This window comes from Cucurbita pepo, chromosome LG12 (assembly GCF_002806865.2).
Source record: "Cucurbita pepo subsp. pepo cultivar mu-cu-16 chromosome LG12, ASM280686v2, whole genome shotgun sequence".
Lineage (NCBI taxonomy): Eukaryota > Viridiplantae > Streptophyta > Magnoliopsida > Cucurbitales > Cucurbitaceae > Cucurbita > Cucurbita pepo.
In genome coordinates this window covers 5,648,791-5,673,103 of record NC_036649.1, presented here as the reverse complement: position 1 = coordinate 5,673,103, position 24,313 = coordinate 5,648,791, and the positions used below count along the sequence as shown (strand labels likewise).

Below are 24,313 nucleotides of genomic sequence, written 5' to 3'. Positions count from 1 at the left end.
AAGGAGTTGCAACTACAAGCTTACAAAGAGTCAATAAACAATGGAGTTAGTGGGATAGGCCATTTACCTTTACACCGAGCCCCACTTGTGTTTCTGTCTAAATGACTGTCCCCATTGTAGTTTCAAGCTGTTAATGCTTTCAGCATACGTGTGCCTATGTTCTTTTGACTAAAAAATTGGATTGCCAAGGCATAATTGCTCTATAAAGTAGTTTTTTGATGGAAAGCGAAATTCAACCCACAACATGATTCCGGAGAAAGACTTTTGCATTCATCTCCATAGTCTTACAACCAAAGACATTCATCATCCTTAACCCGTCGTGTGTTTACAAACCAAACCCCACCAGTTTTCTGATATTGAAAACTTAAAAAAAGAGCAAAAATATTAGAAGAAAAGAAGAGGAAAAGCATTTCCATTTTACATACAGAGAAGAAAACTAGGTACTTGGGAAGAACAAAATTATGGGATTCTACTGCAGGGGTTGCTGCATGGTGACAACCAAAGGACTAGTAACTACGTGCTTTCCATCAGTCCAAACTATGGAACCACTCTTCATGCTAGAGCTTCCAGAGGAAAGTCTTAAAGCCATTGCTTGGACCCTAACCAAGAAGCTCAATTTTTGCCCAACCCTTCTAAACGCCAGCTTTTCTGGCTCCACAGTCACTGAAATTCCTCTTGGTGGCTTGATTGTTACCTTGTAGATAGAATTAGCGTCCCCAACGTTGGTCACAGTTCTAATGAAATGCGTAGACATCTTTTGTTTACCATATTGTTGAAACACCACAGACAATAAAGGGTAGTTCAAATTCCCAGTATGGCCAGCCCTTTTTGCGCCGCTGCAATCTGCAATCTTCCCCGTAATAACTTGGATGTTCTTAGTGGTGTAGTTGGCGTTACACAAGAAATCTACATAATCATAGGTGTTCAGGTCATAGATTAAGCCAGGGTCCATTGCCTTTTGTGGGTGAACATGACCAGCTCCAAAGTCTAAGACCGTAGAAGTATTGCCTGAAGATTCGTCTAACATTGTCTCACCCCTGTTGTCCAAGGTATAAGCTGTGGTCATTAGGGCTGATTTTATAGCGGCTGGACTCCATCCTGGGTGTGCCGCTTTAAGCAGAGCAGCCAAGCCAGAGACATGAGGACAGGCCATGGAAGTGCCGGAAAGTATGTTGAACTCTGTGGTACGCTTGTCTGTGGGAATTCCGGAGGGCCCAATTTTATCAGGCCAAGCGGCAAGAATGTTCAATCCTGGCGCAATCACATCAGGCTTCACTATTTCAGGGGACTCTGGATTAGGACCTCGAGCTGAAAATGAAGCAACAACCGGTGCTGGCCTGACTCCAAGCCGAGTTCCCTTGAACAAAATTGTAGCTGTTGGCGGTGACTTAGACTTCGCTGCTTCTGCAATATATTTGCGGATCTCGTCGCCGCCGGCTGCACCGACGGCAGTGGCGGGTAGAACATGGCAGTCAGCTACCAAACCCTCACCGTCAAAGACCCCATTTGCTAAAATCATTCCTAATCCTCCAGCCTTTTTCACAACCTCACCTTTAGCAGCTCTTGAATTTATGCCCCTATCACATACTACAATCTTCCCTTTCACTAGATTTGGGTTCAATGAGCCTTCTAAGCATAGAGACGAAGAATACCCATCACCGCCTTCGGTTCCTGCATAAATTAGAGGATGCATACGACCAGGAACCAAAGCCGGTCCGCCGTAGACACTAGTACCTAGTATAACCCTCCCGTTTCCCAGCTTAACATCAGCAGGAAAATCTCTATCCATGGTTCCAGCTCCTACTGTTGTAACCCATGGTGCTACATTAGTCACAGTGAGCCCACCTGGGCCACCGTTACCGGCTGATGCCGAGACAAAAACACCGGCTGCCACCGCTCTAAAAGCCCCAATAGCGATGGCATCGAGATAGTACGGCACAACCACACCGCCGACGCTGAGTGATACCACATCCACACCGTCGGAAACGGCAGCATCAAAAGCTGCAAGAATGTCAGAGTCGTAGCAGCCAGCGTTCCAACAGACTTTATAGGCAGCAAGACGGGCCTTAGGAGCCATTCCGGCCGCTTTACCACGAGCATAGCCTAAAGTCGAAGCTGGAAACACATAACGACCTGCAGCAATGGACGCCGTGTGAGTACCATGACCATCGGAATCACGCGGCGAGCGATTCTCGGTGGTCTCGTTCATCTTTCCATTGGTGGCCTCATACCCACTACAGAAGAATCGAGCCCCAATAAGCTTACGGTTGCAAGAGGTGGCTGGGAAGTGTTTAGACTCCAAGCACCGGCCTTTCCATTTGGAAGGAATTGGACCCAGATCGCGGTCATTGAAGCTCTGCCTCTCCGGCCAAATACCAGTATCGATAACTCCGATTACAAGGTCAGATCCAAAGTCGGACTCTTTAAGCAACCCTGCACTATCGGAGGTCGTAAGGCCAAGAAACTCAGGGGAACGAGTTGTATGAGGATGGCGAACCTGTTCAGGGATGACGGAGGCGATATGGGGAAGGGTTTGAAGGTTCTGAACTTCAAAAGGTGAGAGCTTCGCAGAGAAGCCATGGAAGAGGGTTTCATATGTATGAATGATGGGTCCATCGCTACCAGAAGCATCTGGTTGTGACGGTGTTGGCTTGTTGGGAGAGATGGAGGCCAGAGAGGACTCGTACCAGTGCCTGTGTGTTGGGAAAATGGAAGGCTTGCTGGCATCTCTGTTAACCTGCACAATGAAGGTCTTCTTGGAATTATCGATTGAAGAAGAAGAAAGTGGGAGGAGGAGAGAGAAGAGACAGAGCACTCGAAGAAGAGCAGCCATGAGAGAGAGAGAGAGGAGGAGGAGGAGGAGGCGGTGGTGTGGCAATGGGCTGCCGATGCTTTGACAGTGGCAGTGAAAGAAGAAAAGTTTAAAAAGGAAGTGGGTGTAGTGGGAGTGCGTGAGGGGTACAAATGTGGTAATAAAACGCGTAGAAAGCAGTAAAGATTGAAGAGGGGTTGGGGTTGGGTTAAAATTAATTGGTAAATGGGAGTACTTTACCACTCTATTCCTTGGAATTTAGTTTTGAGACTCCATTATAATCCATCACCATACCATACCATACCACACCATACCCCTGTGGCCTGTACTTGTTAAAATTGAAAATTTTGAGTGCCCCCAGAAAAGGTAAAATTTTAAAATTTTGAATTCACCTCTTTTCTTTTACTTTTTAAATTATATATTCTTTGGGTTAATTCTGAATATTATAATAAAAAATTTAAGAACTACCTTTTGAAGTGAGTTTGATAGCTACAGGTTGATGGTGATTCTGTGATTTTGTTTTTTGTGTTTGTGTTTGCTAATTTAATAAAAATGAGTTATTTTAACTTACTCACTTTACTTCAAAACTATTTTTAAGTTTTAAAATGTTAAAGTAAAAAAAAAAAAAAGTCTTAAAAAACATATACTTATACAAAAAAAAAAATTTAACTTTAAATAAAAATTAATATTTTATTTCAAAAATATTCTTTTAACTTTAGAAAATTTTATTTTTTAAAATATAGTTGAATTTTTAAAAGTTTTATTTTTATATTTTTTAAAATTCTAAAAAATACACTTAAACTTAAGTTGAATTTTACTATATCATTATTAAAAAATGCTCATAAACTTTTAAAAATAACATTAAAATTTTTGAATTTGTAAAAAAGTTTGAATTTTTTTTTTACAAATATACGTGATGCTACTTTTAAAATTTTATAGATATTTTTTTAATATATTATAATAGTAAAAAAAAATGTATTTAAAATTTTTTAAAAATAATTGTAGGATATTAATATTGAAATTTTTTTAAAAATTCAATAGTATTTTTTTTTTTAAAGACAAACTACTTCGGGAGAATTTTTATTAATTTCTTTAACATTTAAGCTTGTTTACTATTTTGAATATATTACTCAAAATTTTAATTAATTTTTTAAACGTGAGTAGATAATGGTTAACAAAACAAATAATTTTACGAGTGTGGTGTTTATAGTATTTATGATATAAATTAAAATAAAAAATTAAAAAAAAATAAAAGATTTGTGTTTTGTGGTGAGGAGGGGTAAAGTAAAATAGTGGGAGGGAGGAATATATAAAGTACGGTGTCGTTTTAAGTGAAGCGGAGAAAGACAAACAGCGCAGGGCTACCAAGATGCGTGTCTGCATTTTAGATTTTTAATTCAATAATTTTATCCCACACATTCTCAACAGAAACTCCCATGAAAGAATCTCTCATTTCTTTCAGACAATTTTTAAATATTATTATTCCATTTACTCTTTTTTCCCTTTCCCGTTTCTTCCACTTTTTCTTGAAATTTTAATTTATATATTATAAATAATATGCTAGTGGATTCATAGATTATTGTGATATTTGATATCGATACCGGTTGGAAAAGAGAACGAAGCATTCTTTACAAGGGTGTGGAAACCTCTCCTTGGCGACATGTTTTAAAATTCTTGAGGGAAAACTCGAAAGAAAAAGTTTAAAGAGGACAATATCTGTTAGTAGTGAGCTTGAGTCGTTAACAAATGGTATTAGAGTCATACACTGAGCTATATGTCAGCGAGGAGGCTAAGTCCCGAAGGGAGTGGACATGAGGCGGTGTACTAGCAAAGACGTTAGGCTCCGAATGGGGATAAATTGGGGAGTCCTACATCGATTGGAGAAGAAATCGAGTGTCAACGAGGACGCTAAGCTCTGAAAGGGAGTGAATTGTGAGATCCCACATCGGTTGAAGAGAAGAACGAAACATTTTTTTAGAGGAAGCCTAAAAGAAAAAACTGAAAAAGGACAATATCCACTAACGGTGAGCTTAAGCTTTTGCATTGAAATATCACATCGAGAGAAATGAATTGGGTGGCCAAGACTGAAGATAAGTTAGGGAAGAGATTCAATTGTGTGAATGTTAATGGAGACAAGAACAAGGGGTGCCCCACAAATCTTTAGTTGTGCAAGACAACCAAGGGGTACGTAATATTAAAAGCTCCATTAATCACACTTCAATAACTGGATTGGTTGATTTTAGTTTCAAGTTGTGATGTACGACAGGTAACCATTTCTCCCGAAACTCGCACATGATGGAAGAGAGTGCGACCTTTTCGAGTGTCTTAATTAGAACCTAACTTAGAATGTTGTAAGATCTTATATCGGTTGGAGAGTGGGACGAAACATTCCTTAGAAGGGTGTGAGAATCTCTCCTTAATAGGTGCGTTTTAAAACTGTGAAGAGAAGCTCGAAAAATATATGCTAACGGCAGGCTTAGGCTGTCACAAATGGTATTAGAGCTAGACACTGGGTGATGTGCAGCGAGAAGGCTGAGTTCTGAAGGAGGTGGACACGAAATGGTGTGCCAGCAAGGACGTTGGACTCTGAAGGGGGGATGGATTGAGTGCCCCATATCGATTGGAGAAGGGAACGAGTGCCAACGAGGATACTGGCCCTGAAGGGGGTGGATTGTGAGATCCCACATCGATCAGGGAGGAGAACGAATCATTCTTTATAAGGGCCTAGAAGCCTCTCCCCAGCAGACACGTTTTAAAAACCTTGAGGAAAAGCCCAAAAGAGACAATATCTACGAGCTGTGGGCTTGAGCTGTTACACCTAGCAAGTGGCAACGACATTACAAGAGTCCAACGTAAGACGGAACCAAGAAAAACTCTCCAACCAGCAATGGGCACTGAGGAGAGTGAGAAAAAGAAGGGAAAGCATCCACTTTGTAGCAATAAAGTTTAAAATTAGGTAATAAGTAAAGATTTGGTTAGAAGCATGAAGTCAAAGGAAGAGATTAAGAAAAGACACCAATATTTTTACATATCTATTTTACCATTCATTTCAAGTAATATATTTAATTTACCCTCATTATTTTACCATTCATTTCAAGTAATATATTTAATTTGAGAAAAATTATAATTTAATATCTATGGTTTAAAAGGGTAGAATAGATCGTTTTGAACGACTACACATCAAACGATAAGAATAAATCTATAAAAAGATGTTTGCTTGAAAAAAAAATGTCAACATGAATATAGTGAGGTCCCACGTCGGTACAAGGGTGTGGAAACTTTTCCCTAACATACATATTTTAAAACTGTGAGGCTAATGACAATACATCACAGGTAAAAACGGACAATATTTGTTAGCAGTGGGAGTTTCTCCCTAACATATAGTGTTTTAAAACTGTGAGGCTCATGACAATACATAACAGGCAAAAGCGAACAATATCGGTTAGCAGTGGAGAGTTTCTCCCTAATAGACAATATTTTAAAATTGTGAGGTTGACGGTGACACGTAATAGGCAAAAACGAACAATATTTGCTAGCAGTGGAGATTTTTCCTTAACCGACAGTATTTTAAAACTGTGAGGCTGATGGTTATATATAATGAGCCAAAATGGACAATATCTAATAACGGCTCTTCGGCTGTTAGAAGCATGCTCCACATAAATTAAAATATACTCATCTTTGCAGTGGAATGTTGGAATCCCTCCACACACACAAAAAAAAAAAAAAAAAAAAAAAAAAAAAAAAANTTTTAAGATAAAGTCACATTGCCTATGGAAAAAAAAGAGTAAAGAAGGGGCAGTCAGTGGCATTGTCATAATTAGTGTTGGTAATGAAGTGTTAGAGAAGGGAGGGGATGGGGCCTCTTAGTGTTAGTTTATAAGTTTATAAATGCCCAACAGGAGAGGAGAGATGGAGAGATGCCTTTAATGCATCCATCAAGCCTTCCACTGTTGCTTGTTTGCTGGGGTCAACTTCCCCGTTCTTGCCTCGTGTGTGGGACATTCACATTCATGGTTCAAGTTCACCGCTAATGATATTGTCCTCTTTAAACTTTCCCTTTGTGTTTCCTCTCAAAATGTATGTGTCAAGGATTGCATCACTCCCATCATCGAACCCATATTAGATGCTCTTGAAGCATCATGGATTGCACCAAGTGATCCCGGTGGGAAAACTCCTACGGCCGGGTTTGGATTTGCATTTACTGATAGCTCTTGAAGTAGGGGTTCTAAAGATGGGTCCTCCTACACCCCTTGCATTCTCGCCTCGACTATGTGTTCTCCCTATCTTCTTTCCGGTCGAGTCATCTTTTTCATTTTTTCTGTTCCTAATAAGCAATTAACTACTTGTAAATTCTAATCTACATCCGGACTTATGCAACATGCATTATCCACCATCTTTGACTTACAAACTTATAAAAAAGTCAGAATCATAATTGAACACCTTAAACACATACTTCCTACACTCGGACTTCAGAACTTCGTACCCCAAACAAACGACTCCACCAACTTATTAACTTCAGATCTCATAATCCAACTCGACATCCCAACCAGCCCCTTGTTGAGGTGCAATATTGTCAAAAAGAGTATAAACTAAATAAGAAGTGCTGTCATTCAATCCATTTGATTTATCATAAAACCTTCACCTTGTAAGCATACACGTTGATTGTCAAAAGGGGAAAAATCGGTAGCTTACATGTAACTTCAAGTGGATCATCCAATTCATCCTCTTTCTACATAAGATCTAAGTTAGCCCTCAACTAAGTTGGAGAACTGTAGTAATCATTCCCCTTCTATTTCCTAAGGCATTATCCAAGTATTACTCAACCCCACCCTACAATACAGAAAAAATCAATAGTTTTCTACTTAATTTTTCTCTGGTTTCCTGGATACGTTATATATATATATATATATATACTTGTAGATTTAGGTTAATAGCACAGTGATACATGTAGTTAAGGCGTTGAGCTTTATATGTACGGCCGCAACGGTTCGGATCTCTTATAGGTTTGCAGAGATAAATTTGACCTCAAAATCAAATCATCTTTCATATTGGTCTTGAGGATAAGCCTGGAGACAACCCATTACCAACTTTCTTCTTCTTGTAATTAGCAACACTACAGTGTGGACATATGTATTCTAATCCATCAGTTTTTGCATAATCCTGCGAAAATCATGCACAATGCATCATTATGAGATAGAGGTTTGTATGTGCAATGGAATTTTTCCTTGTTCTAATCTTTTCACACAGTTTGTGTATCAGTGGGATGATGTAGTAGGACGGGGAAGATACCTTAAATGCGCCGAGACCCTGCCTTCGGTCGCAACCAAAGTGAGCCCACTCGCCACAAATGCCACAGTTCACCCAGTCCCCCGCTGCACTACTGTTAAATCGATCCAAAATTTCAGTGTAAGGGAACATATGAAGTTTATCTAATTTAACATTAAGGAAAGAGAAAGATGGCTTATGAGCCCGAGCTCATCGCCAACATATATTTTCCTCTTTGGACTTTCCCTTCTGGGCTTCCACTCGAGATTTTAAAACGCATCTGTTAGGAAGAAGTTTCCACACCCTTATATGGAATGCTTTGTTCCCTTCTCTAACTGATGTGAGATCTCACAATCCACCCCCCTTGAGAGCCTAACGTCTTTGCTGACACACCACCCGGTAACCGACTCTGATATCATTTGTAACAGCCCAAGCCCACTACTAACAAATATTGTCCCTCTTTGAGCTTTCCTTCTAGGCTTCTCCTCAAGGTTTTAAAACACGTCCATTAGGGAGAGGTTTCCACACCCTTATAAGGAATGCTTCGTTCCCCTCTCCAACTGATATGGGATCTCACAATCCACGCCCCTTGGAGGCCCAGTGCCACAACCTAACTATAGTATCCTCATTGGCACATCGCCCAATAACTGGCTCTGATACCATTTGTGATAGCCCAAGCCCACCGCTACAGATATTGTCCTCTTTGGGTTTTCCCTNGCCCCTTGGAGGCCCAGTGCCACAACCTAACTATAGTATCCTCATTGGCACATCGCCCAATAACTGGCTCTGATACCATTTGTGATAGCCCAAGCCCACCGCTACAGATATTGTCCTCTTTGGGTTTTCCCTTCTGGGCTTCCTCTCAAGGTTTTAAAACACATCTATTAGGGAGAGGTTTCCACGCACTTATAAGGAATGTTTCGTTCCCCTCTCCAACCAACGTGGAATCAAACAAGAATGTTGCCTCCTAAGAGTGCATTGAAGGAAATATTTTCAGAAGAGAGTGGAATGAAAGTGTACAAACCTGTGACACAACAGGCAACATTCACCATCTACATCTTCATGCGCCAATTCATACTCGAGAAGATAAGTTTCATAATGTCTTTTAAGCGTGTTTCCAACACCCTGCCAGAGAATTAGTTCTTATTGTCTATCACACACAGAAATCTACTCTATATCTCCTTATGAAAATCAAGAACAACATTTCCATTACTTGTTATGCATATAAATCATTTTAGATATTCAAGAATAAACAGTTACGACAAACCAAATGATAATCAGGATAAGAATTGTGTTATTAGACATGAGAGCCATACAGTCATTCTATTGGTCATGGTGTAATTGCGCATCTTTGAGAAGATCTGTCCTTTCCAGTTAATACCATTTCCAACACGAAAGCCACCTCTTGAAACCACCTGATCAGCAGCATCCGTTCGGGAATAGTCCAATCAGTATCAGAACACAGTACACTCAATATCCATGATTCTAATGGAGAAAGGAGCTTACCTCCTTGTACAGGTTGTAAAGGTCGAGACGCTTTCCATTGAGTATTGCATCTGGAAACTCAGCAAGCCCACCAGGAGGAATAAGTCGATTATGACCTCGAAGAGCAAGAAACTGCAGCAAATCCTTCAAAAATTCCTCCTACGTGAGAGCAAGAAAAAAAATTAGCTCAAGAAAAATTAAGTCGAAATCAATCTAAATATTCAGGTCGAACACCTGAGGATTAGCAACAACTTAAAGTTGACTTCCTGAACATTATATTCTTTAAGCACATATTTTCTAGGAGCGTTCCAAAGAGATGCGACTACCTCAAAGCAAGCCTGTATAGGGCTTCTGCCACAACCATGCTTCTTCAAGGGTAGTGGATTCATGGGAATAATTTGTTTATATTGAGATGCACTTGAGAACATTTTTTGTTGCAAAACTGAAGCTGAACCTACAGTAACATGCTTCGCTGAATTACTAGAAGAAACACTAGCTTTAAACAGGCCTCCATTGTGCCCACCTGTCTCAGCTATTCCACGAAAAGATATCATTTTATGGCGATTAACGTGAGGAATGGGCCTCATTGCGGCAATTTTCATTCCTCTCCTTCTCGGGAGTGGAAACATGGGAGTGCTGAAACCATTCCTCGATCCTATTTCCATGTTCTCGCCGTCTATTCTGCTACCAGACGAAACCTTAAGATGTTGAATAACATCATGAGAACCAAGGCTTATGTCTTTCACATTTCTTAATCTCTTTCTAGGTGCAGGTGGTTTCAACCAGCTTGGAGGTGTGCTATCGGTTAAATTGTTTAGAAATAAATCTCTTTGCTTCCTTGAACCGAAGAAAAGGAGGCGTTCAGCATCGTCCTTCTCAAAAGAAGCTACAGACAAACCCTGAATGCCGGCAATGCCAAGTACCACTAAACTTCGGTAAGAAACATCAGGGGCTAACTGCCTCAAAATCTGCAAAACAGCCACGGACAAGCACATACTCATTATAAGAGCTAGTAATCATCAATCATCACTAGACGAATACAAGATATTGCTTCATAGATTTTTAGTTCTGATTCCCTAACACTGGAAATATATAAATATCAGCAAGCATTAATATTCTTTAGATTCCGTAATCAAGAACCAGGCCAGGAGAAACAAATTCACCGAAATCAGTGCACAGCATTTCAGGCTAGATAGAAGACAGCCATTCTGATTCAAGAACATACGAATGCTAAACCAGAATATAGAATCAGATTCCAACGGATACAATCTCATAAAATAAGATGAAGAGAAGTGATCGGACAACCTGAGATGCCCACGAAGGGACCTTCATGCTAACTTCGAAAACTGTTGCCCCACAAGCAACTGAAGCAGATTTCCGTGGCTCACGCGAGTGTTTGCTTCCATCACCATCTATTAGTGTCTGTACTGGTTCGCTTCTGTCTATAATCTCATTCTTTATATAATTTTCAAATAGCTGAATACAAACAAGTAAGAAGTTGTATAAGATCTGACAGCTGCAAAATAAGATGAAAACCTAACCAGAGAGCTCCTACATTACCTGATCATCAAAACAAGCTTGTGCACTACCCGACACCAATAGTGAGATGTGGGCAAAACTGCATGTTGATATGTCACAGCGCATGGTCACAACACCATTAGAGTGCATTCCTGCCTGGAGAGGTGGAGGAGGGGCACTGTGCACATCAGATGAATTAATACAATTGACAGCCATTATAAAATGTGGAGTCTACAACTCCATCTAGAGGTCAGAAAATTTTTGCAGTGACTAAATCCATAAAAACACCAGCAACATAGAAAAAAATAATAAAGTAGAACTCCTCAAATGCATTAGGCAGGTGATGCAATCCAGAAACCTTGAAATAAATCAGGAAGTGACTTCAAAAACCAACACACCTGAACTTGCCGTGAAGTTTGCTCCCCCGAATCTAAAACAAAAAAATAGGTATTAGAAAAAGAAGTAAGAAGAAAACACTTTCCCCTATTAACAGGACATAACCAAATCAAGAAGATAGATTGTCTATTCGAAACAGAGGTTCTAGCAATAAAGCATTTTCCCTACTTACTTCAATGTCCAAGAGAGCGTTAAGACCATCCTCCAGAGCTCCTAATACGTAAGCATCCTAGAAAGAGGAAAACAAAACTACAAGTCATGCCATATAGGATACTGGAAGGGTACGAATTTTGCACATTCGTGTCCATTCCTACTTACCAATGACCTTGGTTCACCACATATGAGAAATCTCATTTCAACATCATGATCAAGTATGCTAACAGAAGGAACTTCCGATGAACTTTCTTCATCATCAGCTGCCTCTTTCTCAAGGGGTTCAACGTTTATTCTCAAACGTTCTCCTAGAAGATGTGGTCCTAGATCTTCACTAACGTCATTATGACTACTGTTATGAAGAACAAGGCTGTTTCCCAAGCAATACATCCTAAATGAAGCATGTGCAAGTTGAAATGCGTCCCATGTATGAGCAGATGAACTGCAATTCACATTGAAAAATAGTTATCCTTCAATTATCCTTTACTTTCCATCTATACATAGCACCGATTAATCTGCATTGTCATACTAATGGAGTACCTCTGAAGAACCGAAAGAAATGCATTACGGAAATGGCATGCTGCATAACAAGAAAATGTGCTTCTCCAGTATATGACATAAGGAATACCCTGATAACAAGTAAGCAACCAGTTAACCAAAATATCTTGTTCCATTCTCTTGGTTTATGAAAATAGCTCACACTTCATACAAGCACATCAGAAATGGCAGTAAACACAGAAGGCAAATATGGAACTAAATGAAATTCACCTTGGAATGAAGTGCATCAGCTACTTCATCTCCATTGGCTATTTCCAAATATACCTGAAGATCCACACCAAGGTCGTTAGTAAAAATTGGAGTGAAACGTAACGGACATAAGAGGTTGCGATGGTTATCAGAAGCAGGCTTGTTTCAACAAACCATAAAATTTATTAACAAGCTTAGTGGAATTTCAAACGCCACACTAAATTCAACATCCAAAATATACGTAAGCTGATAGGATAACTAGACTGGCTAACGTTTTCCCGGTGTCCAATTAAAACAACATTAGTTCACTGTAATCATACCATATAGAAGTTCTTATTTGTTTCTGTTTACTTTTTCCTTTTGCAGGGGCTCGATTACAAAATGATACAAGAAAATACGAAACTGAAAATTCAAAAAGGATGTAGAACATACAGTGGTGGGCAACGGAGAACTAAAGAGCCCACTAATCGCTTCTACGGTGAACAAATCAACACCTTCCCATACTAAAGAACCAACTTCATCATTCTCGAGTCGTTCCCCTTGTAAGTAAACAATGTTCGGTCTATACGATTCAATAGTCCTACAAAACTCATCTTTACTAGGATTGGGCAAAACCTGGACCTGCAAATATATGTGACAAAGATAATTACAACAGGGTAGTTGCAGGAGCATACAAGCAAACACTCATCAACAAAATTCGAACCTCCAAACGCCCAGAAGAATTTAATTGTGGAAAGGGATATCTCTGCTCATCCTCTGGATTATCCTTCTGAAATCTATCTTCAGGAACACTCCCACAGGGGATTGCAAGAAGCCTACAAGTATATCTTGAAGGAACTTGAGAATGAAACACCATTGGAGTTATATAAGAGCAATGAACCCTCTCTAGTAATGTACTCTCTCCAGCTTTTCACAGGAGACTTTAAAATCCTTGCCTCCAGCATCAACTCATAATTTAAACTCCCAAAGAGTTGACTGAAAGTAAATGAACTTCGATAGATATGAAGAACTGCTAGCTCTGGATTAGCTATAAGAACTTCACAAATATGAACACAGAATCTGCTCAGAATTCAATTGAAAACCAGAGAAAACTTAGTCGTTGTGAAAGAAAAGAAGAACTGATTACAGAAAAACCAGTTTTCTTCCGAATGCGACAAGAGGCCTCGGAATTCAACCTTCATAGAGTTCAAATTGAGAAGAGAATATGAAAATCTTCGAAGATGAAATTAAGGAAGATAGTAAGCAAAGCAGAAGATGAAATTAGACGAACTCACCGAGTGAAGGAAGGAAGATCGCCCAAGGAATGGAAAAAATCAGGAAAATCGAAAACCCTAAGTAGTCCGTAGCTTTAAAGATCAACATTCGAGTCCACCAAGATGGAGAATCCTTTACGCCCTTAAATTCATATCTTTAAAAATTTTACAATCCAAAAATAATTAGAAACTAAAAAGCATATTTCTCTCTCTTTCTTCCTCTCTCTCTCTCTCTATTATATTTCACGGAAAACACAAATTCAAAACGCTCACAGTCTCAGAATTATTGTTAAAAAAAAAAAAAAAAAAAAAAAAAAAAAAAANAAAAAAAAAAAAAAAAAAAAAAAAAAAAAAAAAAATTTGATAAATACATCCAATTCCGGCATTTCCAAGTTGAGGTCAAACACACCAAATAAACGCGAAATTTTGAGGGATTAATTTAAGGCCCTTTGATGAACTGATTGATGAAGTAAGAGAGCTAATTCCAAAACCCTATAAACAAAAAATAAATTTAAATAAAGGATAAGACCGTAGTGTATTTCAAAAGTACCTTACCTTGATTACAACAAGTAACTGATTTCTTTACTTTTCCAAAAGAATTTTCAGCGAACCAATGGTACGGTCGAACCCACGAGGGCTGGAATTTATGAACCCGGTACCGTTTTCTTGCTTCAAGATACTCAATCCATGGATGAATATCCATTACCCTAAAAAAACCAACGGATCTCTTCGTTTCTAATATGTGTTCTTCTTTTCTGATGTTGTTCTTGTTTCCAGGTTGTTTTCTCGCCAAATTTCTTCACGATTTGCAGAAAATTTGCAGGCTAAGATGAACTACTTTGAGTTTGAACATATTTAAGAGTGATTCTTCATGTGCTTAAACAAATTTTGCACTTAAACACAGTTCTTTAAACTTGTCGTTGATATATGAACCAACCACTTCAGGGAGAGAAAATTCTGTAGAAATGATGAACAGATGAGGAAATCCAGAGTGGGTTATTGAACTCTTGCAATTTGGGATGGATGTCATTCAAGAAGGTTTAAGCATGTGTTGAGATCTCAACTTCTTCTCTTCTCCATATACCTCTTCCATTTCACGCACGACCTTGTAATACTCGAGTCGAATTAAAACCTTGAGGGGAAGCTCCAATGGAAAAGCCCAAAGAAAACAATATGTGCTAGCAGCGGGCTTAGGCCATAACAAATGGTATCAGAGTAAGACGCCAAGCCGTGTGTCAGCGAGGACGCTAGCCCCTGAAGGTGATGGATTGTGAGATCCCACGTCATTTGGAGAGTGGAACGAAGCATTCCTTATAACAGTGTGTCCCTATAGAACGGGTCTTAAAACCATGAGGCTGATGACTATACGTAACGAGCTAAAGTGGACAATATAGATTAGAGGTCGGGTGGGGTTTGAGCTGTTAGAAATGTTAAACTATCCTAATGGGTTTCATGTCTATCCGTTTAGATTATTTTTCATATTTAACCTTTTAGAGTAGTTTTTACAATTCAATTATATTGTCTGTTTTGGTCTGTTACATCGTCATCAACCTCATGATTTTAGAACGAGTCTACTAGATAGTTTCGTTCTTCTGTCCAACCGATGTGCGATCTCACAATCCACTCCCTTAAAAACTAGCATCTTCGCTGACATACAAGCTCTGATACCTTTTGTAACAATCCAAGCCCACCGCTAACAGAGACTGTCCGCTTTGACCCGTTACGCCGTCAGCTTCACAGGTTTAAAACACGTCTACTAAGGAAAGATTTCCATACCCTTATAAAGAATATTTCTGTTTCTCTCTCCAACCAATGTAGGATCTCACAGTCCATCCGTTTAGGAGCAAGTGCCCTCGCTAGCACACCACTGACAACCTAGCTCTAATACCATATAGTCCAAGCCCACCGCTAGTAGATATTGTCCAATTTAACCCGTTACGTATCACCGTCAGCCTCACCGTTTTCAAATTCTTACAAAAAAACGTTCGTTCTTTTCTTCAACCGATGTAAGATCTCCCAACCCGTACGTAAATCCCAACCCCTCAATAATACACCGACAGATAGTTTGAAGATAACGTTAGTACATTATCCCAAACATGTTTCATTTCAGCCTTACATCATTACAACACACACACACACAAAGAAACCCATGGACAAGAACTTAAACGAGAACACTCTTTAGGGCTTCTATTACTTCCATCCATTTTAATTACAATTTTGCCATTTCCATTAGATTCAAAACAGAGGAGACTACGAAACAACAGGTCGCCGGAGATATGGAAGCCGGTGATGTGGCCGCCGGAGATCCTCCAAGAGACGGCGAGTTTCACTTCCTTCATTTCTCTGACATTGCCTGTAAGCTTCCACCATTTTCCTTGTAGAAGCTTCTAATTCCTTCTTTTCATCCATTTCAATCTGCTGGTTCCGACACTTCACACTACAGTAACCTTGATCTCCCCTGTTTCACACGACCAAACATCATAAAAAAAAAACCCAAAATTCATGACCAAATTCCATGATTTGATCACCAAACACAAGAACTCCCGATCTATTTCATAAACCATGATGAACAGGTAATGAATTTAGCAAAAATTGAGTACCTGTACATGTAAATATCATCATGGGGGTCCAGATTCTTGTTGCAAAGAACACATGATTTGAGAAAAGATGGGTTATTAGAAGATGAAGTGAGTGAAAAAACAAGCTTTCTGGATTGTTTAACCACTAGATTTGGTTCTGGGGATCGATGAACAAGGATTCCTAACCCGACAGCCTTCAAATTGGTTGGATTCCTGTGCTTCATCGTGAAGGGGGTGTTGAATTTGGGAAGGGGAAGATGATGAGAGTGTGAGGGAATTGGATACGACAGATTTATATATAAAAATGATATCCACAAAGGAAAAGGTGAGTGGTTTGTTTTTTTTTATAAAAAAAATGGAAACGTGGAAAATGAGACAAGGACATTGATTTTTTTAAGGTTAAAAAGTTGTTTATTTAAACGCAGGTTGCCCAGAAAATGTACTGTTCTTATGTATGCTATGTTGCTTTCAAGTTTTAATTTTCTTCCTTGTCTGTTTATGGTGTATTCATGGATTCAATTGTTCGGGTGGTTTCTATACCTTATAAGTATTGTTTCGTTCCTATTCCCAATTGAGGTGGGATCTCACAATCCACCGTCCTTGGGAGCACAGTGTCTTTACTCGCATACCGTCTAATGTCTGGTTTGATACTATTTGTAATAGATCGAGCCCACTATTAGTTAATGGTCTGCTTTCCCATTGAGGTGTTTATGGTGTATTCAGATATTCAATTGTTCGAGTAGGGAGAGGTTTTCATACCCTTATAAGTATTGTTTCGTTCCTATCCTCAACAATCCAGGGAGCAAAAATGTCCTTACTCACATACCATACAATGTCTGGTTTGATACTATTTGTAGCCCACTATTAGTTTACATGGTCTACTCTCCCAATTGACGTGTTGATGGTGCATTCACAGATTCAACTGTTCTAGTGGTTTTTTAGGGAGAGGTTTTCATACCCTTGTAAGTATTGTTTCGTTTCCATTCCCAATTGAGGTGGAATCTCACAATCCACCGTCTTTAGGAGCAAAAATGTCCTTACTCGCATATCGTACAATGTCTGGTTTGATACTCTTTGTAATATATCAAAATCACTGTTAGTTTATATTGTTTATTTTATTCGTTGAGGTGGTAATATGTAACGGGTCAAAGCGGACAATATTTGTTAAGGGTGAACTTGTGTCATTATATTTTAATCTAAATAATTATTATTAAATTATAAACTTGACCCAACTTAACCCTAAATTTGTTGGATTGAGTTTGTTTGAGTTATTTTGGTAGTTTATTTAAATTTTTATTTTTAATAAAAGTAAGATGTTAATTTATAAAATATTTATTTATTTATTCATTTTCAGACATTATTAAATAGAAATTTATTACTTAACTTTAATATATATTTTAAAAATACCTAAATTTTATTTTTTAAAATTTGTTGAAGAATAAATAATAAAAAGTAATAATTATTATAAAATTAAATAAAAATAATATATATATATATATATATATTTATTGAATTTCAAAGAAAGTTGTTTTGAATTTTATATTATACAACCTAACTTATTAGATTTATTTTTTTAATTATAAATTTAATGCGTTTTAGAATTACAAAAAATTACATGGACCACTCTTTTAAAATCGAAAAAATAACAGTAATAATAAATAAATAAATATTAGATTATCCGATTATTTTTTTATTATTTAAAAAAATATTACTTATCTACCATACATGTTACATTAATAATAAAAATTTCAAATATCGAATATTTACAAGTCATAATACAACACTAATATTTGATTACCAACGTCAAATATTTTAATTTTCATGATAAATTTAAAAGTAGTGTTGGGTCGTCATTGACTCAACGAACAAAATGTCAACCTGAGAATGATTTATAAAATCGGACCGGTTAAATTAAAGACTTTCCTATTTAAATTATAATTAGATTTTTTTTTATATATATATGTTTATCAAATTATTTAATAATTTTTAATTTAATTTAAATAATAACACTAGTTAATCTTTTTATTTTTTTTTAGATAATAAAAAGAAAACCTTTTTTTAAAACTTTCTATAATTATAAAAGTTTATCTTTTTAAATTAAATACGACAAACAATAAATATTATTTAAAGAATAAAAAGTTGATGAAATCTTTTAAATTATCTTGCTCGATAAATTTGGCTTCAAATTTATGTTATCTTATTCCCTTCTTGCTCAGTCTCAATCGTAACGAATCTTAATAAATAAGAAAGCAAATTTCATTATAAAGACGAGAATCAAATTTATTGCTCTCCAAAGTATATTTTGATCGATCATGGTTTAGAATCTTTTAAATTTTAATTTTTTTTTTAAATTTAAATATTGTTTACCACGACCAAAAAGAATATATATATATATATATATATATATATATATATATATATATATAAATTCAATGAAAAAGAGGAAAAGATGCCTTAGAAAAATTTAAAATGTTTTAAATTTCAACGTTGTTAGTAATTTCGAGTAGGAGTATACATGTTGGATTGGATAATTTTTTTAGCCTAATTGAAACGGGTGATTCGAGCAACTCGAATAAAGTTCACAACTCAACTCCCTGTTTTCGGGTTCGGTTGGATTGTTGAATTATTCTTGTTTTTTTTTAATTATTTAAAAAAAATCATATTTGTTCGACAGTAATAACTAAAATCTCATAAGTCTCAAGTATAAAACTTTCACATATCATAACGCATTACTAATATTGACAACGAACGTCAAATATTCTTAGGTCCACGAACTATAAAAGTCTAAGTCCATCGTTAGCCGATATTGTTCTCTTTGGGTTTTCACTTCTGTGCTTCTACTTAAGGTTCCCCTCTTTGTCCCCTCTTCTTCTATGCGAACTATAACCGTCTAAGTCCATCGTTAGCAGATATTGTTCTTTCTGGGTTTTCCCTCTTGTGCTTCTACTTAAGGTTTCCCTCTTTGTCCCCTCTTCTTCTATGCGAACTATAACCGTCTAAGTCCATCGTTAGCAGATATTGTTCTTTCTGGGTTTTCCCTCTTGTGCTTCTACTTAAGGTTTCCCTCTTTGTCCCCTCTTCTTCTATGCGAACTATAACCGTCTAAGTCCATCGTTAGCAGATATTGTTCTTTCTGGGTTTTCCCTCTTGTGCTTCTACTTAAGGTTTCCCTCTTTGTCCCCTCTTCTTCTATGCGAACTATAACCGTCTAAGTCCATCGTTAGCAGATATTGTTCTTTCTGGGTTTTCCCTCTTGTGCTTCTACTTAAGGTTTCCCTCTTTGTCCCCTCTTCTTCTATGCGAACTATAACCGTCTAAGTCCATCGTTAGCGGATATTGTTCTCTCTGGGTTTTCCCTCTTGTACTTCTACTTAAGGTTTCCCTCTTTGTCCCCTCTTCTTCTATGCGAACTATAACCGTCTAAGTCCATCGTTAGCGGATATTGTTCTTTCTGAGTTTTCCCTCTGGTGCTTCTACTTAAGGTTTCCCTCTTTGTCCCCTCTTCTTCTATGCGAACTATAACCGTCTAAGTCCATCGTTAGCGGATATTGTTCTCTCTGGGTTTTCCCTCCTGTGCTTCTACTTAAGGTTCCCCTCTTTGTCCCCTCTTTTTCTATGCGAACTATAACAGTCTAAGTCCATCGTTAGCAAATATTGTTCTCTTTGGGTTTTGCCTCCTGTGCTTCTACTTAAGGTTCCCCTCTTTGTCCCCTCTTCTTCTATGCGAACTATAACAGTCTAAGTCCATCGTTAGCAGATATTGTTCTCTTTGGGTTTTCACTTCTGTGCTTCCACTGAAGGTTCCTCTCTTTGTCCCCTCTTCCACTCAAGGTTCCCCTCTTTGGACTTTCACTTCTGTGCTTACCTTAAGTGCTAGAGAGAGGTTTCTACACCTTTATAAAGAATATTTCATTCTCCTCCCCAACCGACGTCGGATCTCACAATCCACCCCCTTCAGGGCTTAGCGTCCTCGCTGACACTCATTCCCCTCCCTAATCGATATGAGATCTCACACGAACCGACTCAAATTTTTTATTTTCCAAAAAATTACATTTTGTTGCTCTTGTTATAAGTCACTTGAATTGAGAATAAATAAAGAAGATGATAATTTAATCATAAGAATGAATACAGTAATGGAAATGTTTAAACATAAGCAGCAGCATAATTTCCAAGAATACATTCCAAATTTCACTTTTTTGACTTATCTTTGGAAATGTTTGAGAGAACATTAATCTTGTCTCTTCCAATTTCCTATTAAAATCTTGTCTCTTTCAAATATACTTTAACAATTATCCACCAAAGAGTTCTATGCATCCACAATAACATAATACAATCACACAATTCTATGTGGGGTTTCTGTTCATAATAAAATTCCAATTTGCAACAGATTATTCTCATGTTCTATGTGTGTGTATATATATATATATATCATTCAAAACCAGATATAGGAAGTGGTCTTTACTTGAGACATGGCTAAGCTTACTGGAAATGGTGTTTACTTTATAAGGTACGTTCCTCTCGGCCTGGTTTTATATGTTTTTTTTTGTAATATCCGACGTTGGTTGGGGAGGAGAACAAACATCCTTTATAAGGGTGTGGAAACCTTTCTCTAGTAGACGCGTTTTAAAGTCTTGAGGGGAAGCCTAAAAGGAAAAGCCCAAGGAGGACTGTATTTGCTAGTGGTGGGTCTAGACGGTTACAAATGGTATCATAGCTAGACATTGGGTGGTATGCTAGTAAGAACGCTGGCCCTGAAAGGGGTAGATTTGGTGGGAGTCTCATATTGATTGGAGAATGGAACGAGTGCCAACGAGGACGCTGGGCCCTGAAGGGGGTGGATTGTGATATCCCACTAGGGAGGAGAAGGAAACACCCTTGGAAGGGGGTGGATTGTGATATCCTACTAGAGAAGAGAACGAAATACCCTTGTTATAAGTGTGTGAAAACCTTTCCCTACCATTGTAAGGTCTTGAGGGGAAGCCCAAAGAGAACAATGTTGGCTAGTGGTGGGCCCAAATGGTATCAGAGCCAGACACCAGCAATGTGCCAGCGAGGAGGCTGTTCCTAGAAGGGGGTAGACACAAGGCGGTGTGCCAGTAAGGATGGGCCTCAAAGGGGGGTGGATTTGGTGGAAGTCTCACATCGATTAGAGAATGGAACGAGTGTCAGCAAGGACGCTGGGCTCTGAAGGGGGGTGGATTGTGATATACGACTGGGGAGGAGAACGAAACACCCTTAGAAGGGGGTGGATTGTGATATACGACTGGGGAGGAGAACGAAACACCCTTAGAAGTGGGTGGATTGTGATATCCTACTGGGGACGAGAACGAAACACTCTTTATAAGGGTGTGAAAACCTTTCCCTAACAAACGCGTTTTAAAGTCTTGACTGTTACATTTTTTCTTCATGTTCTTGTCTAATTTAGCAATGCAATAGCAGGCGATTGAGCGCATCGGTTGCATCCGAGCAACTTAAAGCACGAGCAACTGCACCGATGGCGGTGAAGAACGTGATAGCAGGTGTGGAAACGAGCGGTTCGGATGATATCAAGGCAGTTGAACAGAAGAACATATTTTGGATGAAAGATCCAAAGAGTGGGAACTGGATTCCTGAGAACCACTTCGGAGAGATTGATGTTGTTGAATTGAGGGAGAAACTGCTGTCTAAAACTAAGAAGCTGTTCTAAAACTGCTACTCAAAAAGCTTCATAAATCTCCAACTTTATCTATCTTATCCATACTAAAACTATTGTAGCACTGCTTTTTCTCTCTATCTTTCTATCTAATCTGTCACTTTTGTGCTTAATTGCAATGACTTTGACCGACGACAGAACGGAATCCGAATCTAATCAAGTTTGTCAATGAAAGAAAATCGACAGATCACAGAATTCGCACAAATCAAGTCAGACGAGTAGGACTATGTAAACTATAGATAAGAGAATTCAAATTTATGATCTGTTGGGTTGATGATATATCAGCTGAGCTATACTCGAGTTGGTGAGTGAGACACTTGACATATATAATGTCATATGTATGTTGTGAGGTTCTACGTCGGTTGGAGAAGAGAACGAAACATTCTTTATAAGGGTGTGGAAACCTCTCTCTAGTAGACGCGTTTTAAAAACTTTGAGGGAAGCTTGAAAGGGAAAACCCAGAGAAGGCAATATTTGCTAGCGGTGGGCTTGGGCCGTTATAGGACTTGAACTGAAGGGAATTCGAATCTAATCAAGTTTGTCGATGAAAGCAAATCACCTGATCACAGAATTCGCACAAATCAAGTCAAATGAGTAGGGCTGTGTAAACTAGGACATGCGTACATGTGTAGATAAGAGAATTCAAATTTATGACCTATTGAGTTAATGATATACCAATTGAGCTATACTCAAGTTGGCGAGTGAGACACTTGACATATATAATGTCATAGGTATGTTGTGAGATTCCACACCAGTTAGGAAGGAGAATGAAACATTCTTTATAAAGATGTGGAAACTTCTCCCAAATAGACGCGTTTTAAAAATCTCGAGGAAAAGTCCAAAAAGGACAATATCTACTAGCTATAGGATTGAGGCGTTACATATGTATAGGTGGCAATATAGTGGAGATAGAGAACTCTTATGACTATAACTACCTTACAGCAGAACATAACATGCACTGTTTGTTCCATTTTGTAAAGTATATATGTCCAATTCTCATGTATAAGCAAGCATTATTGTCCAATTCACACCGTCTGGTGTCTACCTCTAGTACCATTTGTAACGGTCCAAGCTCAATGCTAGCAAATATTGTCTTCTTTGAACTTTCTCTTTCGGACTTTCCCTCGAGGCTTTAAAATGCATCTATTAAGGAAAGATTTCCACATCCTTATAAATGGTGTTTCGTTTTCCTCTCCAACTAATATGAGATTCTCACACCAGCCACACACACCGGTTTGTTCATGCTACGTGCTACTAATGCAATTTGATATGTGCCCATCAAGTTGATTATACCTCCACCCAACAAGAACCATATCAACATCATCCATTGTGTATGCTACTGCTGAGTCAATTAGGAGCTTTACAGGGACATCAAGTTTAGCTAGCTCATTGGATAACCACAAACCTGTCCTGTCTGGTTTTCCTTCTGCATATTTTAGCAGTGAATTTCAACAAATATGAAAGCTAATAAAACTGAGTGTGGAAAATTTTTACTAGTAGATACATTTTAAAACCGTGAGACTGACGGTAGTACGTAATAGGCCAAAGTTGACAATATCTACTAGCAGTGGGTTTGGACTGTTACAAATGGTATTAGAGGTAGACACTAGACGGTGTGCCAGTGAGGACGCTGGCCCCCTAGGGAGGTGGATTGTAAGATCCTACATCGGTTGGAGAGGGGAACGAAACATTCATTACAAGGGTGTGGAAACTTCTCCCTAGTAGACACGTTTTAGGGCCAAAGTGGACAATATCTACTAATGGTGGGTTTGGGCTGTTACAAATAGTATCAGAGCCAGATACCGAGCGGTGTGTCAACGAGGACGCTGGCCCCCAAGGGGGGTGGATTGTCAAATCCCACATCGATTGAGAGGGAACGAAGCATTCCTTACAAGGAAGGATGTGGAAACCTCTCTCTAGTAGACGTGTTTTAAAACTATGAAGATAACAGCGGTTCGTACCGGTTAAAGTGGACAATATCTGCTAGCAGTTGGTTTAGGCAGTTACAAACTAGACAAGAGAGGAAAAATATTGTTTTTCATGTTGCACCGAAAGGCAATCATACTCTTCAGCCGTGTATTAGAGAAAGGGTAAAAGGGAGAATACTTCATCTTTAGTTAGTTAGCTAGACTGAGTACTGTCAGCCTCACGGTTTTAAAACGCGTCTGCTAGGTTCACACCCTTATAAGGAATGTTTCGTTTCACTCTTCAACTAACATGGGATCTCACAATCCACCCCCTTTGAGGCCCAGCGTCCTCACTAGCACACCACCTAGTGTCTAGCTCTAATACTATTTGTAACAGCCCAAGTGTTTCACTCTTCAACTAACATGGGATCTCACAATCCACCCCCTTTGAGGCCAGCGTCCTCACTAGCACACAGCCTAGTGTCTAGCTCAAATACTATTTGTAA

At 38.4% G+C, this 24,313-nt stretch overlaps 3 protein-coding genes across 6 annotated transcripts; all 3 read right to left on the bottom strand.

Moving 5' to 3' along the window:
- Positions 1 to 248: 248 nt before the first annotated feature.
- Positions 249 to 3,094, bottom strand: LOC111806919 (subtilisin-like protease SBT1.5). The gene has a single exon (XM_023692444.1). The coding sequence runs from the start codon at positions 2,831 to 2,833 to the stop codon at positions 470 to 472; it is 2,364 nt and encodes a 787-aa protein (XP_023548212.1). The 5' UTR covers positions 2,834 to 3,094; the 3' UTR covers positions 249 to 469.
- Positions 3,095 to 7,402: 4,308 nt separating this feature from the next.
- On the bottom strand, positions 7,403 to 14,683 carry LOC111806920 (AT-rich interactive domain-containing protein 4-like). 4 transcript variants are annotated; one of them, XM_023692446.1, is made up of 17 exons: positions 14,185 to 14,683; positions 13,651 to 13,784; positions 13,080 to 13,551; positions 12,809 to 12,997; positions 12,398 to 12,451; positions 12,170 to 12,258; positions 11,795 to 12,071; positions 11,649 to 11,705; positions 11,479 to 11,510; positions 11,123 to 11,258; positions 10,868 to 11,038; positions 9,889 to 10,530; positions 9,584 to 9,721; positions 9,394 to 9,492; positions 9,102 to 9,202; positions 8,102 to 8,192; positions 7,856 to 7,972 (listed from the first exon to the last, which is right to left on the bottom strand). In XM_023692446.1, exons 3-17 carry the CDS (start codon positions 13,230 to 13,232, stop codon positions 7,856 to 7,858), a joined length of 2,346 nt encoding a protein of 781 aa, XP_023548214.1. In that variant the 5' UTR covers positions 13,233 to 13,551; positions 13,651 to 13,784; positions 14,185 to 14,683. The 4 variants fall into 4 exon arrangements, with proteins under 4 accessions (XP_023548213.1, XP_023548214.1, XP_023548215.1 ...); XM_023692447.1 differs by having other exon boundaries at positions 13,651 to 13,771; XM_023692448.1 differs by lacking the exon at positions 14,185 to 14,683 and having other exon boundaries at positions 13,080 to 13,435; positions 13,651 to 13,922.
- A 1,007-nt stretch (positions 14,684 to 15,690) lies between these two features.
- Positions 15,691 to 17,258, bottom strand: LOC111807399. The gene is made up of 2 exons (XM_023693110.1): positions 16,230 to 17,258; positions 15,691 to 16,087 (listed from the first exon to the last, which is right to left on the bottom strand). The coding sequence occupies exons 1-2, from the start codon at positions 16,430 to 16,432 to the stop codon at positions 15,880 to 15,882; spliced, it is 411 nt and encodes a 136-aa protein (XP_023548878.1). The 5' UTR covers positions 16,433 to 17,258; the 3' UTR covers positions 15,691 to 15,879.
- Between the last annotated feature and the right edge of the window lie 7,055 nt (positions 17,259 to 24,313).